The 13,995-nt window shown below is 43.9% G+C and overlaps 1 protein-coding gene across 3 annotated transcripts; it reads right to left on the bottom strand.

The window, feature by feature from the left end:
- Positions 1-538: 538 nt before the first annotated feature.
- LOC308485392 (uncharacterized protein) lies at positions 539-13,988 on the bottom strand. Of its 3 annotated transcripts, XM_081021259.1 has the most exons (9): positions 13,850-13,984; positions 13,167-13,213; positions 12,131-12,154; positions 10,381-10,488; positions 8,831-8,929; positions 5,768-5,854; positions 4,464-4,619; positions 1,504-1,619; positions 539-828 (listed from the first exon to the last, which is right to left on the bottom strand). In XM_081021259.1, exons 2-7 carry the CDS (start codon positions 13,186-13,188, stop codon positions 4,471-4,473), a joined length of 489 nt encoding a protein of 162 aa, XP_080877385.1. In that variant the 5' UTR covers positions 13,189-13,213; positions 13,850-13,984; the 3' UTR covers positions 539-828; positions 1,504-1,619; positions 4,464-4,470. The 3 variants fall into 3 exon arrangements, with proteins under 3 accessions (XP_080877385.1, XP_080877386.1, XP_080877384.1); XM_081021260.1 differs by lacking the exon at positions 12,131-12,154 and having other exon boundaries at positions 13,850-13,988; XM_081021258.1 differs by lacking the exon at positions 13,167-13,213 and having other exon boundaries at positions 13,850-13,949.
- Positions 13,989-13,995: the final 7 nt, after the last annotated feature.

Genomic DNA, 13,995 nt, shown 5'->3' with positions numbered 1-13,995 from the left:
GTCTCCTAGTAACTTGAGAGGCGCCCTAAACATGCCTAAGGGAGTTCCTCCATATTCCCGCTTCACTTAATCAGAAACCGAGAGAGATTTCTTCTCACCAGTGGTTCCAGACCCACCAGCTGCCTGCTTTCTAATAATTAAAAGGTATTGCTGTTCTGAAGTGGTCAGCAAAGAACAGCCATCAATCTCTCTTTGGGAAGCCCTGTTCTGTGACATCGCTATTGCCCTTTTTGTGCAACTTGTAGTGTACAGTGGCACCTCAGGTTAAGCACTTAATTCGTTCTGGAGGTCCGTTCTTAACCTGAAACTATTCTTAACCTGAAGCACCACTTTAGCTAATGGGGCCTCCTGCTGCTGCCGCGCCGCTGGAGCACGATTTCTGTTCTCATCCTGAAGCAAAGTTCTTAACCCGAGGTACTATTTCTGGGTTAGCGGAGTCTGTAACCTGAAGCGTATGTAACCTGAGGCGTGTGTAACCCGAGGTACCACTGTATAGATAGTGAATGTCAAAATAATAGATACAAAGTAAGAACACAAGTGGTGTTGCACATGTAATACTTTACTTGATTGATTTAAAGGACCTGGGTGCTTTTGAAGCACCCAGATGGGTTTAGGCTCATTTTGAACAGAAATCAAAGAGCACATTTTTATTCCTTTAAAGGCTTCTACCTCTCCCATTTCTGATCTGGAGCCTTCTTGCAGATAAATGACATTTTGTGCCAACAGGCAGCATCGTGCCAACAATATCTATGTCTGCATTTCTGTGTGATATAAACACAGTTGTCATCTGGCGATGCGCTGGGCTGCTTCATCTCAGTATCCCAGAATCTGAAAAAAAGATGGCAGCACAAATCAATTCAAACTAAATGTTTGCTTTATTTTCTTCGTTGGAGCAATAAATATACGTATGCAGGAACATTGCGGAGATAGGTTTCTCACCAAGGGCTCCTGAGAAAACAAAGCAATCAATGATAACAGTTTCAAATGGCTACTAAATGTCTTGCAGCTATTAAATACCCCCCCCTTGCACCTCCTTTACAATTTTTTAAACTAAAAACCCAATGTTTTAGAATGTTCCTCTTGTTAGCAGAGGAAACAAGCCAGAAAGAAACCCGTGTCTGGCTTTTTATAATGTGTGAACCCAAACACATGTTTTGTTTCTCTCCAAACAAACCACTATCAGTTAACTTCCCTCACCCCTAAAGAAAACCCATTGGCTTCCACTTGCCATCTACTTGAATAGAAACAAGTCATGGGTGGTATTCACTGCTAATTCTAATCAGACCTATTGAAGTTAATGGATTAAGCTAGGTCCATGCATAATGAAGAGCAGATCCCTGTGCCTGAACTAACACGGGAAAGTTTCAAAATCTGAGTGCAAACAAAAGTGACAAGAGCTAAGTTTCTAGACCCTATTGACAAATTAAAAGTTGACAAATGAAAATGGATTTCTGGGAGTCTGTCTGCAATGAAGGCATTAAGAATGTTTATATACAAACTCACACTTCAAGAACTGCTGAACCATCAAGCCATTCCAATCCATTCAGTTTTTTGTTATTCTTCCTTAGTCCTATCCAGAAGTGTTTCTTAAACTTAGCTCCTTCATTGTTTATAAAGTCCTGCAAAAAAGCACAACCAGAAAGAAGAAATGAGTGTCTAGATTCCCCTTTCAAAGGTTTCCAGAGAGTGGCTCATCCCCAGGGAGACACTAAAACATTACAGACCTGTAAAATAATACTAATCTTGTGATAACTTAAAGACAATCGCTTTTTATTATGGCTTAAGCTTTAGGGAACTAAAGTCCACTTTGTCCGATGCATCTGATGAAGCAGGCTCGAGTTCTTTAAAGCTTATCCTATAAAAAGAGGAGCTAGATTGTGTATTCCTGGCATTGGGCAGTTGAGACAGATACGGGATTTTGCTGATTTCCCACCTGCTTCTTTGGCAGCGGTCAAGGTGTGAGGACTAAGTCTCACCCAGCTGTGCCCACCTGGGAACTCAGTGCAGCGTCAGGGCAGACTGGAGGGTCAGGGAGGAGGAGTTGCTGTGGTCTACAGAAATTCCCTCTCTCCAGGCTCTCTGTCCAATTAATGAGGGGAGCTAGATTGTGTGTTCCTGGCATTGGGCAGCTGGGACAGAAATGGGGTTCTGCTAATTTTCCACCTGCCTCTCTGCCCAGCAGCCTCCCTGCCTGAGCTGATAGAGGACACTCAGACTGCTGGTTTTTAGGAACTTAAACATCCATGCTGAGGTGACCGGCTCTGGGATGGCTCAGGACTTACTTCTACTCAACATTGTTCCAGAGTAGATTCCAATGTATAGTTTGCAGAGTAAAAATGTAAACAAATTGCAGGATTCCCCCCCAAAATAGACCAGAGGCAATTTAATTTCATCCAGCAGAGCTTTACTGCTACTGAAGGCAAATTAGCATAATGGTGGTCACAAATCCAATACATTCAGGATTGGCACTGTCCATAAGAAATCCAGTTGCAGCAAACCTAACTTAAACTTACAATAATTTATAATAAGCCTAAACCTTAACACTAAGCATACTATGTGCAGAACAGCACACCAGACGGAAAAGAGACAGAAAGAGAGAGTGAGACCCAGGCTCCTTCTGGCCCTACTTTTATAGCCAGCGTGACCTTGACTGAAAAAGATAAGAGAACCAGTTTAAGCCGGCTGTACTCAGCTTCTCTGAAAGCATAACCCAAACATCATGAACTTTCTGCTTGTTTCTTTCACACAGAGAAGGTTCCAGAACCTTATTGAATTAGAATAGGAAAGATCTCCACACATCTGATCAATACTTTTTGTACTAAGAAATGCAAACTGAGAGTTACTGGCCCAAGGCGTGTGGCAGGCCACATTCTGGACCTATTTCTCAAGTAGGCAGGAACAAGGTGATCTGAAAGTGGGGGATATTCATATCAGCCCCTTGTCATGGTCAGAATGCTTCCTATTGAGATCTTCTCTCCTCTGAAGAGGCAGAAGACCTATTTGGATGGTCTTGGAGGCTAATGGATCCACTGGCTTTTCAGACAGCTCTGCTGGTTTTACTGGATGATATGACTGGTGCTCCAGTTGAAGCCCTGGATTACCTCTGGAATATCTGAATGGCTCAGACTATTGATATCATTCAGCCCACATTTTACCAGCTTCCTTGCAAGAATATCATGGGGGACTTTGTCAAAAGCCTTACTGAAATCAAGGTACACGATGTCCACAGCATTCCCCTGATACTCCAAGCTTGTAACTCCATCAAAAAAGGAAATGAGATTCATCACACCAACTTGTTTTTGAGAAACCCACGCTGGATCTTAATAATGACAGCATCCTTTCCTAAGAGCTGGTAGATCAACTACCGTATAAGCTCCTTATGCAGCCACACAGTTTCTTTAGGTGCCTCCCACTTTTCCTCCTTGTTGCAATTGTCTTCATTTGTGCCTTCTATACTTCACCTTTAAGAAAATCCAAGCCATCTTGGACCTGCCCCCCTTCTCTTTGAGTATTTCTGACCATGGGATTCACACAGCAATTCCTTAAGCTTTTTGAAATCAGCCTTCTTAAAGTCCAGAGTGCATGCCCAACTACACTCAGTTTTTCTTTGCCTCTCTCTTATGAAACCCAGGAGAACATGATCACTTCCTCCCAAGATTGCCAGTACTTCCACTTTGTCCATCAGTTCCTCCCTTTTTGAACAGGTCTGAGAGGGATGATTCCCTTGTTGCATATTCCACCTTCTGAGAAATGAAATTGTCAGTGAGGCAATGGAGGAATTTGTTGGACCTTCCATTCTTGGAAGAGTTTGAATTCTAACAAATATCAGGGTAGCTGAAGTCTCCCATGACTACTATCTCTCTCCTTTTTGAATGTTTGGTCATCTGCTCTAGGAAGTCCTTATCAAAGTCCTCTGTCTGAAGGGCTATAGCAGACACCCACAGTAAGACCACTGTTCTTTCCCTCACCTACAATTTTTACCCATATACGCTCATCCTGTTTTCTATGCTCCAGGTCATGGATCTCGCCACAAGTGTACATATCCTTTACATATAATGCTGCTCCTCTCCCCTTCCTGTTTGGTCTGTTCCTTTTGAACATGTTATAACCCTCAATTTCTACATTCCAGTCATGACTCTTATCCCACCGGGTTTCAGTAATGCCTATTAGACCATATTTGCCATCCTGTATTAAGAGCTTATTAGTAATGTTGCATTAATGTAACATTTTAATGTGTAACTGTGTAATATTTTGTCTAAATTGTCTGTTGTTGCTTCTATTTCTGTACACCTCTAGTATGCTCCCTTCATTGGAGCATGGACCTTGTAAAGGTGCCCCTCCACCTTTCTTCTGATCACAGGAGAGTTGGAAGCAATAAAATGCTCATGTGCAACCCCCCTCCCCCCCAAAAAAACCTGTGAGACTTTTTCTTTGCCTTTTATGCATCCCAGTGTTCTGCTAACCTGTTCTTCACCATTGCTGACAGAAATTAACGAAGTTTTTTTTCTTAATACAATGCTTTCTGGACTCTTCCCATGATTGTTTCCCGTTGGAAAAGTAGTACAAGGCCCTGTTATGCATCTTCCATTGTGGGTCCTTCAGCAATTCAGCAATCTTGTCTTGGGCCAAGGCAGCAATGCAGGAATAGCAGAAAGAGAAAAGAAAGGAGGATATTCAGTAGAAGCCAGCTTATACATTCTTGCAGATTAAAAAGCAAGAGCCTATCAGGCAAAATGTATTGCTCGCTGAATTACAGATCACCCCAGTACATCATATCAAAGCTGCAATCCTGTAATAAGCCTAAACTCTGTGTAGGTAACTACATGAGCATGTTTATCTGACTAGTAGACAAAGATCTATCTTCACTGTGATATCATTACTTTCCTTCCCCTTTTGGGGTGTGTGTCCATCAATGGATTTCTATACCAGTAGGGCTGAGCAAGACCCTCCCCCCCTTGCTCCAGTGCCCAATTCAGAACCTTGGATCCAGGGAAAGTTGCTCCCCTTGGATCCAAAATCCGAAGCAATATTTGGAAAATGTAAGTTTCAACTCTCCCTTTGACTTGCATTGGGAAAGCATGATAACCATAACTTTTTGTTTTCTGTTTCACAAGGTGCCTGAAAACTGCAAACATAGTAGCCCCCAACGCAGAGATTCAGTCCTTCCCAGTTTCAGGCAGATTCAGAGCCCCTAAATGGGTATCTTTATACATCTTTATACATCTTCAAGGTCAGGAGCTCCTGGTTATGAGCTCTCAGAAGCTGCAATCAGCTACATAGAACTGCTGCAGGCTGCTAACCCCTCTCCCAACTCACTTCCTCATCCAGCCTGGCTTCTTCTCCTAAGTGCTCTTCTGCTGCATACAACCCAGGTTGCACTTTGGGTTCTACTCTTCATTTGCCTTATGACCAATGTGGCCAATAACCCAAATACAGAAATGTGATTTCAGCTTATATATTTCCATTGGCAATTTTACTCTTCCAACGGAAACAGCTTCCTTTCCTATTCCCAAAGCTGGTAAATTCAATTTACTTTCTGGAGCGGAGATTGAGAAAAAAAAATGCACTAAATATTGTGTTTTCAACCAAACATACATCTCAGAACCAGCTTCAACTACAGCTAAGGGGCTGTGTGCATTGGATGGTAGGACATCTGCACCTCCAGGAGCTCTGTAAAAGAGGATTTCTTTTTAATCAGGTGCTGAGCCTCAGAGCGAGTTCCCCCTGTGCTCCAGTTTTTCAGCACCACAGTCGCAAAGTAACTCACCAATATCAGATTTAATTTCATCGTTTAGGAGAGTCGAGTTGAGCAGTTCGTCTGCTAAGCCTTGAGCTACAGCGAGTATTTCAAGGTCTAAAAGGTTTGAAACAATTCAAATCTGGGGAATTATTAAGAAACCATTTCTCAAGAGTTTGCCACACCCTGGCATGAAACAAGAAGCAGAACTTTGGACAGCAGCACCAATCCAGTAACAAAAGCCCTCTGGGAACACATAGTTCTAGAGATTAATGCCAGTACAGGGCATAGGGCTGCTTTGCACCATTAGTTATGTCTATCATCTATGATGGATGGAGAAAATGCTGGCACTATTTGTAAACTTTTATTTATTTATCCAACGAAAGCAGCAACAGGCGTTATTTAACACAATTTCATTGTGAAAGAAACCTGCTCCACTTTCAGTTTTTTCCGCCAATGAGCAAAGTCAAAGTTGTGGCAAACAGGAGAATCCTGTTGGTACCCCTACATATGAAAGGTAAAGGTAAAGGACCCCTGGATGGTTAAGTCCAGTCAAAGGCAACTATGGGGTGCAGTGCTCATACAGTCACACCTCAGGTTACAGACGCTACTGGTTGCGGGTTTTTTGGGTTATGGACGCCCCACAACCTGGAAGTACCAGAACGGGTTACTTCTGGGTTTCGGTGGTCGTGCATGCGCAGAATCACAACCCGCGCATGTGCAGATGTGGCACTGCGGGTTGTGAACATGCCTCCCGCATGGATCACGTTTGCAACCCGAGCGTCCACTGTATTGCTTTTTAGGCTGAAGGAGCTGGTTTTTGCCCACTGACAGCTTTCCAGGTCATGTGGCAAGCATGACTAAATAGCTTCTGGTGCAACGGAACACCGTGATGGAAACCAGAGCGCATGGAAATGCCATTTACCTTCCTGCCACAGCAATACCTATTTATCTACTTGATCTGGTATGCTTTCAAACTGCTAGGTTGGCAGGAGCTGGGACAGAGCAACGGGAGCTCACTCCATTGGGCGGAACCGCTGACCTTAATATCTGCAAGCCCAAGAGGCTCGGTGGTTTAGACCATAGCGCCACCCCTGCAAATAGCCTTTGTATGCATACCTGAATAAGCAAGGTCTGTAATAAAAAATGCCAGACAAGAGTTGGCCCAGCAGCTGCAACAGCAATCCCTCTCTCTGTTCAGTGTCATCTATGGAAATGGTAGCAGTGCACATTATGTACACGCATGCTTCTGATTTTGTGCAAATCTGAGGGATCCAGCAGAGCATATTTTAAATAATTGTGAGAACTGCAGGAGATGGGATGAAACTTCGGAGGGCACAGTGGGCATAGAAAGGGGAGCAGCAGAAAGTGACTATCGTTCCACCAAACCAGAAATACAGTAGCAGAACAAAGCATTTGCAACTTCAAGTAGAGCAGTTTGGAGCCTGATTCCCCCTACCTCAACCTTTTGAGTCCACGGCTCCCTTGACCAACTACATTCTGTGGCAGCCCTGTGGGGCTCAGGAGTCCAGTTACGTTACCCCTTGCCTGCAGATCTGGCAGCCTCTCACCCTTTTGTGAACACTCTCCCTTGTGAAGTGTTCCCTCAGCCTCCTCTCCTTTCTCTTCTCCTCTCCTCGAGAGTCTTCCGGGCAGTCACTGCTGCCACCCCTGGTCTCTGAGCTGCCCCCACCCCCACCCCAAAGAGAGATGCTTCCTCACACTGCCTCACAGGGGCCTGGGACTTGTCTGTCCATTCCCAACAGCAAGGGCAGGTGAACTGGCTGTCTGGGCTCCCTCGCCCACTTGCTTGCTTGCTTCAAGCCCACTTCAGCTCCTGGCAACCAGCACCACCTGGCCAACCCCAGAGGCACCATTTGCTTGGGGAGCTTGTAGCCAGGGCTGCTGCAACGAACAGCTGTGCAAGCCATTGGGAGGCAGAGATGTGAGAGGGCATCAGAGGGAGGGAAAGAGGGACAGTGTTGCCCGCGGCACCCCTAACCATCATTCAAGGCACCCCAGGGTGCCACGGCACACTGGTTGAAAACCACTACCCTAACACTGGATTATTCCTATATTGGATAAACCCGAATTTACAGGGGGGAAAGCATCACAATTGCTGTTGCTTGAGGGTAACATCACGTAGAGTAGACCATGCAACTTAAATGCAAACACACAGAAAACTCCAGTGTGGACAAGTGCTAGTGTTGGCTATTTGCAGATTAGTTGCACTGCAGAGAGCTTGCCGGGGAGACCACACATCACAAGGAATGCAAAATAACTTTAGCTAGGTTTTAATAACAAAAACAAAAACTCCTTTTACATTATAATATATCAATAAGCACCACCAATCCTACCCCCAGGGTACTGAGAGAGCTAGGTGCTGCTCTTTATATACTATACCCAATTGCTGACACAGCTTAATTAACACAACTTAACAACACCTGCTATACTGTTTCACAGCTGTAAAACTGGGTCACATTATTTGCTCTGGCCCTTAAATAAATACACATGAACCTTCACATTTAAAGAGGCCATTCAACAGCTATAACTGTCCATGTAATGTATCTGATTTCGAATCCCTTGTATGTTGCTTTCCTGCTGGGATGCCTCAGGCCAACACAGGGTCCCTCCAGGAGACACGGGTTCTTGGGTTTGTGGTTTTTGGATGTTGTGAATGTAGGTGTTTGTGTAGAGAAAGGGGAGCCAGGTGAACTTCCCACTCCCATTGATTTTCGATTTTAGGTTGGCAGATTTTTCTTCTTCTGCCAGGTCTCTCAGCGATTGTCTTTTAAAAAGTTTTTGTTACCAAGTTATACATGTGGGGTGTCATGTAGATCGTTCTGTGCTGTGATCTGCCCAGCAACCTATAAGTGAAGGATGGGATCTAAATGCTGAAAATAAATCAATACCGCCCTCAAAAGACCCACCGTCTGCTCATCACTTTACACTGCATCAAACTTTTGCCAAAGCAGTTTTAATTCCAGCTAAGCTGCATCCCTGAAATCACTTCTGCTGGGAGAAAATACCCCAGGGTTGGGCAGAAGGAAAAAGGAGAATCCCTTCACATTCCTACTGCTTCACATTGCTTACCATCCACGCCTACAGAAGATGGATCATATCCTTCAACAAAATTCCGAATCTGTTTTACTCCAGAGAAGAATGACCGGCGTTCTGCCCATAATGTACAATCTAAAAAAGAGAAGACGTTGGGGGGGAAATAAACGGTGCTCCAACAACCAACAGTCATTTGCCAGAGAATGGCATGGCTCTTGTGGGATAACCAGCCTCCTACAACCAACATGTCTAATAATACATGAAGGCATTATATCACTCACACTCACCCTGGGGAGGGAAAAAAAAGTCAAGCCTATTGTTCCCTCATCTACCTTGTGAACGCCTGCATTTAAAGATGTCTGAGCTAGTTGCTCCAAGTTCAGAATGCATGATTTTCTACAAGCCATCCTTGTGTTCCTATAGCAATAACTTAGGAGCTTTCATCACTTTGGAACTAATCTAAGTTTGGCTGCCTGTGTTTTCTTACTGCTGTATGCGAAAGCACATGAATTTGACCTTTGAAGAGTTTGTGAGTAAACCAATTTTAACTTACCAAATGTGTGGTCTTTTTCTATGCTGGATGAAGTGGGAAACTTTGGAAGGAACTGAAGAAGGGCATATTTTAAAGGTCTAACAGCCTATATGTCCACGCTTTACCAGGCTGCATATTTGTGATATTAAATCTCTGCTGGGGTTCTTGAAGCAAAAAGTAGTTGCCCCAAACCTGGATCTTGGCCTCCAGGGAATTCTCTTTTTATACCTATTTTTTCCTTCACAACCAGCAGCTCCATTCTCACTCCCAAGCCACAAATGCTAGGCCTGATTCTTAGTCAAGGCTTCCCATGTCCTAGAAATAATTTCCCCATAGGCTGATTCCATGCCATGGCTCAGCCCAAGGGGAGATGGCACATCATTGTTGATGACATCCAGATCTTCAACCCCAAAAGATAGCCAGAGCACCAGCTCACAGAATATACAGAGTAATACTAAACAATGAACATGACAACAAAACATTGAGAACATAAATCCAGGCCTGAGCTTGGCAAATGATGCCTTCACAAGACTTTCATATAATAGTAATCATACTTCTTGAGTAAATCAACTACTGGAGGAATGATCTTCCCACTTTGTAAAGCTCTATGTTTATACCTATCGGTACTGTATTCAGCTACTGAACAGTATAATGGCACCCTCCATGGAGAGACATTCTGAATTTCACAAAATTGAAAAAGCACCTCAGAGCAGGGCTCAGAAGAACAAAAAGTTGGCTGTTATGAAACTGAACAGCTGGTTTTGAGGTGGGTGAAATGCTTGAGAAATAGTCCTTTTCAACCCAGCCCTAATTCACTCCATGAAGTCCTATTAGCCTGCAAAGCACAGAAAGTGTCTTGACAAATTATTTGAGAACAGAAAAATGTGCCATTGATATCAACAGTAGAGATTTTAATCACATGTTTAGTTCACACACTGAAATCAATGGATAAAGGACCTTAGCAGAGACTGGATTATTCCTTCTCTTCACACTGAAGTAAAGGCCACCACAGTCATTCTGAAGTGTTTTATGTATTTGAAAAAGTTTAACTTACATAGACCGGCCATCATAACAGAGGCGAGAAACAGGAGGAAGAGAAAAAATACGACTACAGCTTCACCACGGGGCGTTTTAAAGAAACTCTTGTCTTCAGCTGGTGTTGCTTAAGAGGCAAGAGGACAGAAAATTCTGATTTAACAACCAGTGATTCATCCCACTCTCATCACAGTAAACAAGCTTTTCATACTTTTCATTTCTCACCTGGAGTACTGTGTCCAGTTCTGGGCACCACAGTTCAAGAAGGACACTGACAAACTGGAACGTGTCCAGAGGAGGGCAATCAAAATGGTCAAAGGCCTGGAAACGATGCCTTATGAGGAACGGCTAAGGGAGCTGGGCATGTTTAGCCTGGAGAAGAGGAGGTTAAGGGGTGATATGATAGCCATGTTCAAATATATAAAAGGATGTCACATAGAGGAGGGAGAAAGGTTGTTTTCTGCTGCTCCAGAGAAGCGGACACGGAGCAATGGATCCAAACTACAAGAAAGAAGATTCCACCTAAACATTAGGAAGAACTTCCTGACAGTAAGAGCTGTTTGACAGTGGAATTTGCTGCCAAGGAGTGTGGTGGAGTCTCCTTCTTTGGAGGTCTTTAAGCAGAGGCTTGACAACCATATGTCAGGAGTGCTCTGATGGTGTTTCCTGCTTGGCAGGGGGTTGGACTCGATGGCCCTTGTGGTCTATTCCAACTCTATGATTCTATGATTCTATTCTATGATTCTATTCTATACTCTGTGGCATCGCATCTAGATCAACAAGTGACAGGCAGCTTTCTAAGTCAATGGGGCAGCCAACTGCTCAGGGGCTGTATCCTTGCAAGGTCCAGCGCCAAGGGCCTTCTGGCGGTTCCCTCGCTGCGAGAAGCCAAGTTACAGGGAACCAGGCAGAGGGCCTTCTCAGTAGTGGCACCCGCACTGTGGAACGCCCTCCCACCAGATGTCAAAGAGAACAACAACTACCAAACTTTTAGAAGATATCTGAAGGCAGCCCTGTTTAGGGAAGCTTTTAATGTTTAATAGGTTATTGTATTTTAGTGTTTTGTTGGAAGCTGCCCAGAGTGGCCGGGGAAAGCCAGCCAGATGGGCGGGGTATAAATTATTATTATTATTATTATTATTATTATTATTATTATTATTATTGCAAGGCTAAGTGGATGGAGGAAGCTAGTGTGAAAGCATGGTTTCTTCAGGACATGTATCTCTCTGTCTTCCCCGGGTGGCCTCAACAGACCAGAGAGATGCTATCTTACAGAGCAGCAGGGGAGCCAACATGGTGCTCCTTGTGACTCAGCTCATTTTGGAGGCAAATCTGTGGCCATGGTGGAATCTACACACGTATAAAAGAACGCTGCGAAGGGACTTCAGCGAGGGGGAAAGGAAGCAAGGCTCACTATTGCAGCGAACTGGCTGCTGCTTTTGGGAGTTTGGGGGCAGCTTGTAGGCAACGAACCCCCCAAAGAAGGTCCTGGGGATGACCAGGACGTCATGAGTTCCCACTGAGGTCAAAAGCAAGCTCCCAACGGGTCTGTACGGTTCCAGTTGGCGCCATTGAGCTCGGATCTCTGGGCTTGAACACATTACAGCAGCAGGCTGCCATGGTGTGAACAGGGTGCTGGACTTGATGGGCCACTGGCTTTCTTATATTCCTACCCACCTTTAACCCTAAAGTCCCAGGGTGGGCAACAACAATTAAAAATGCAACAATAAAGACAGTTTATATGTTTGCAGCATAAGCATGATCCTTACCTGCATCTTTCTTGGGAGCTGGATCTGGAAAATTACAATATATGTTCACTAGAAACTGGAGCTGGGCCAACATTTCCATAAATATTTCTTTTCACAGAATTATACCAGATAGCTTGGACTTACGGTAAGTCATAGTGGGCTTTATAGGTCACAACCAGTGCTTTGAATGGTGCACAGAAACAGACCAGTAGCTTCTGTGGGAGTGGGGGGCAGTTCATTGGAGATTTTTTTATGCTTTCCAAAACTTTTTGAGGATCTAAGGGAAGCCAGCCCCCCCCCCCGGCCACCCCCTCCTTGGCTATGCCCATGCAGCTGAACTGTTCTAACAAGGGAGTCATGTTCTCCCTATAACCAGCCCCAGACAGCAGCTCTTTGACTCAGTTAAAGTTTCCGAGCACTTTTCAAAGGCACGTTACAGCAATCCAATCGTGATGTAACTAAAGCACGTGTCACTGTGGTCCAATAATAATAACTCTCACCTTCATTTAATTCCCACAAGAACCCTGTGAGGCAATCTCTTTGTGCAAGGCTTTTCATGTAGTCTGCATAGTTTTATTGTCCATTTCTGAAAAATGCAATTAAATTTAAAAAAAAAAAAAGGAAGAAAGAAAGAAAGAAAGAAAGAAAGAAAGAAAGAAAGAAAGAAAGAAAGAAAGGAAGGAAGGGGAAGGTGCTGCTGATGAGCTTGTGGAAGTAGCAGCCCTCATAGCAGGACAGCTCCATGGAGGCACCCCTTTCCCATGAATGCTTCAGCTGAGATTCCTGCATTGCAGGGCACTGGACTAGACGACTCTGCAATTCTATGAGTCTATGATTCTATGATTCCCGTGTCAGTGTCTCTGCAGTTCACCTGCATGGGACTGGGGGTGAGGCTGGGGGGCAGCAATATCAGGTCCCCACGGGGAGCACTGGGTTGTTTCATTGGCAGGTCTTCGCAGCACCCTTTCACAACTGTGACCATCTGAGCTTCATTGAAGCCTGTGGCTTAGATCATTTGTCTTCCTAGGAAGAGGAAATAGTAATGGAAGGAACTTACCTGGTGGATTTTTAGGGGCCATTTGAATTGGTGTCTCATTTTCTTCTCTATATGTGGGACCATAAAGTAGATTGCTAAGTCAATATTTAAATTAAAAGGGGAGTCACAATGGGTTATTGCATAGACAGTGCTGGCATTGGGGACTCCCCCCCCCCCAAAAAAATTAATATTATTGTAACCTGTAAATCACACTGTTAAGATATTTGTGGGCACTTTTCATTTTCCTCTGACCTTGCGTTTCAGCCAAATCATTTCTATAAACTACTCATGATAACACAGCATTTGTCTGTTAAAGTGGCATGTAGCCCACAATAGAACAATGCTACATGTGTTTGTAGTGCCAAATTAATATTTCTTGTTTTTGTCGCACAAGACTAACATGGCTACTCTGAAAACGTGGTTATCATAATGCCAATTCCTTCGCATTTAACTCTGATTATTTAGAGCAGTTCCGTTTCTTTGGGGGTTCACTGTTCTTTCTGCTATCAAAAAAAAGAAATACACACATGATAAAAATTATATTGAAGACCTAGTGATCAAATTCCATCTCCTGACGCAAAACACAAATGTGACATTTATTTGTTTAAAACATGTATGTAACACTAATGTACAGTATAAAACACTTTTGAAAGGCTTGAGGATACAATTTAGAATCTGACTATGTAGTAATAACATTTCCCTACCGTACATTGCTCCTTTTTGGATGTTGTGGCACCCTGTTACACTTGTCTTCTCTCCACCTGGGGTCCTTCTGTCAACAGCCTCACCCATCTTTCTCTGTGATGCAGAATGTTCCAGAACTTCCCTGATTCGCTTTCTTCCAGTCCCT

This window comes from Podarcis pityusensis (genome assembly GCF_964106645.2).
Source record: "Podarcis pityusensis genome assembly, chromosome: 9".
Taxonomy (NCBI): domain Eukaryota; kingdom Metazoa; phylum Chordata; class Lepidosauria; order Squamata; family Lacertidae; genus Podarcis; species Podarcis pityusensis.
Note: the sequence above shows the minus strand (reverse complement) of the source record. Positions and strands in the feature narration are given on the sequence as shown.

Excerpts from the sequence above, each read along its gene's own strand:
- LOC308485392 (XM_081021258.1), bottom strand. The coding sequence starts at position 13,937 with ATGGGTGAGGCTGTTGACAGAAGGACCCCAGGTGGAGAGAAGACAAGT. Across the intron at positions 10,489-12,130 it reads AGCTCCCAAGAAAGATGCAG|CAACACCAGCTGAAGACAAG; the intron begins GTAAGGATCATG and ends TTGCCTCTTAAG. Across the intron at positions 8,930-10,380 it reads TGTTATGATGGCCGGTCTAT|ATTGTACATTATGGGCAGAA; the intron begins GTAAGTTAAACT and ends TCTCTTTTTTAG.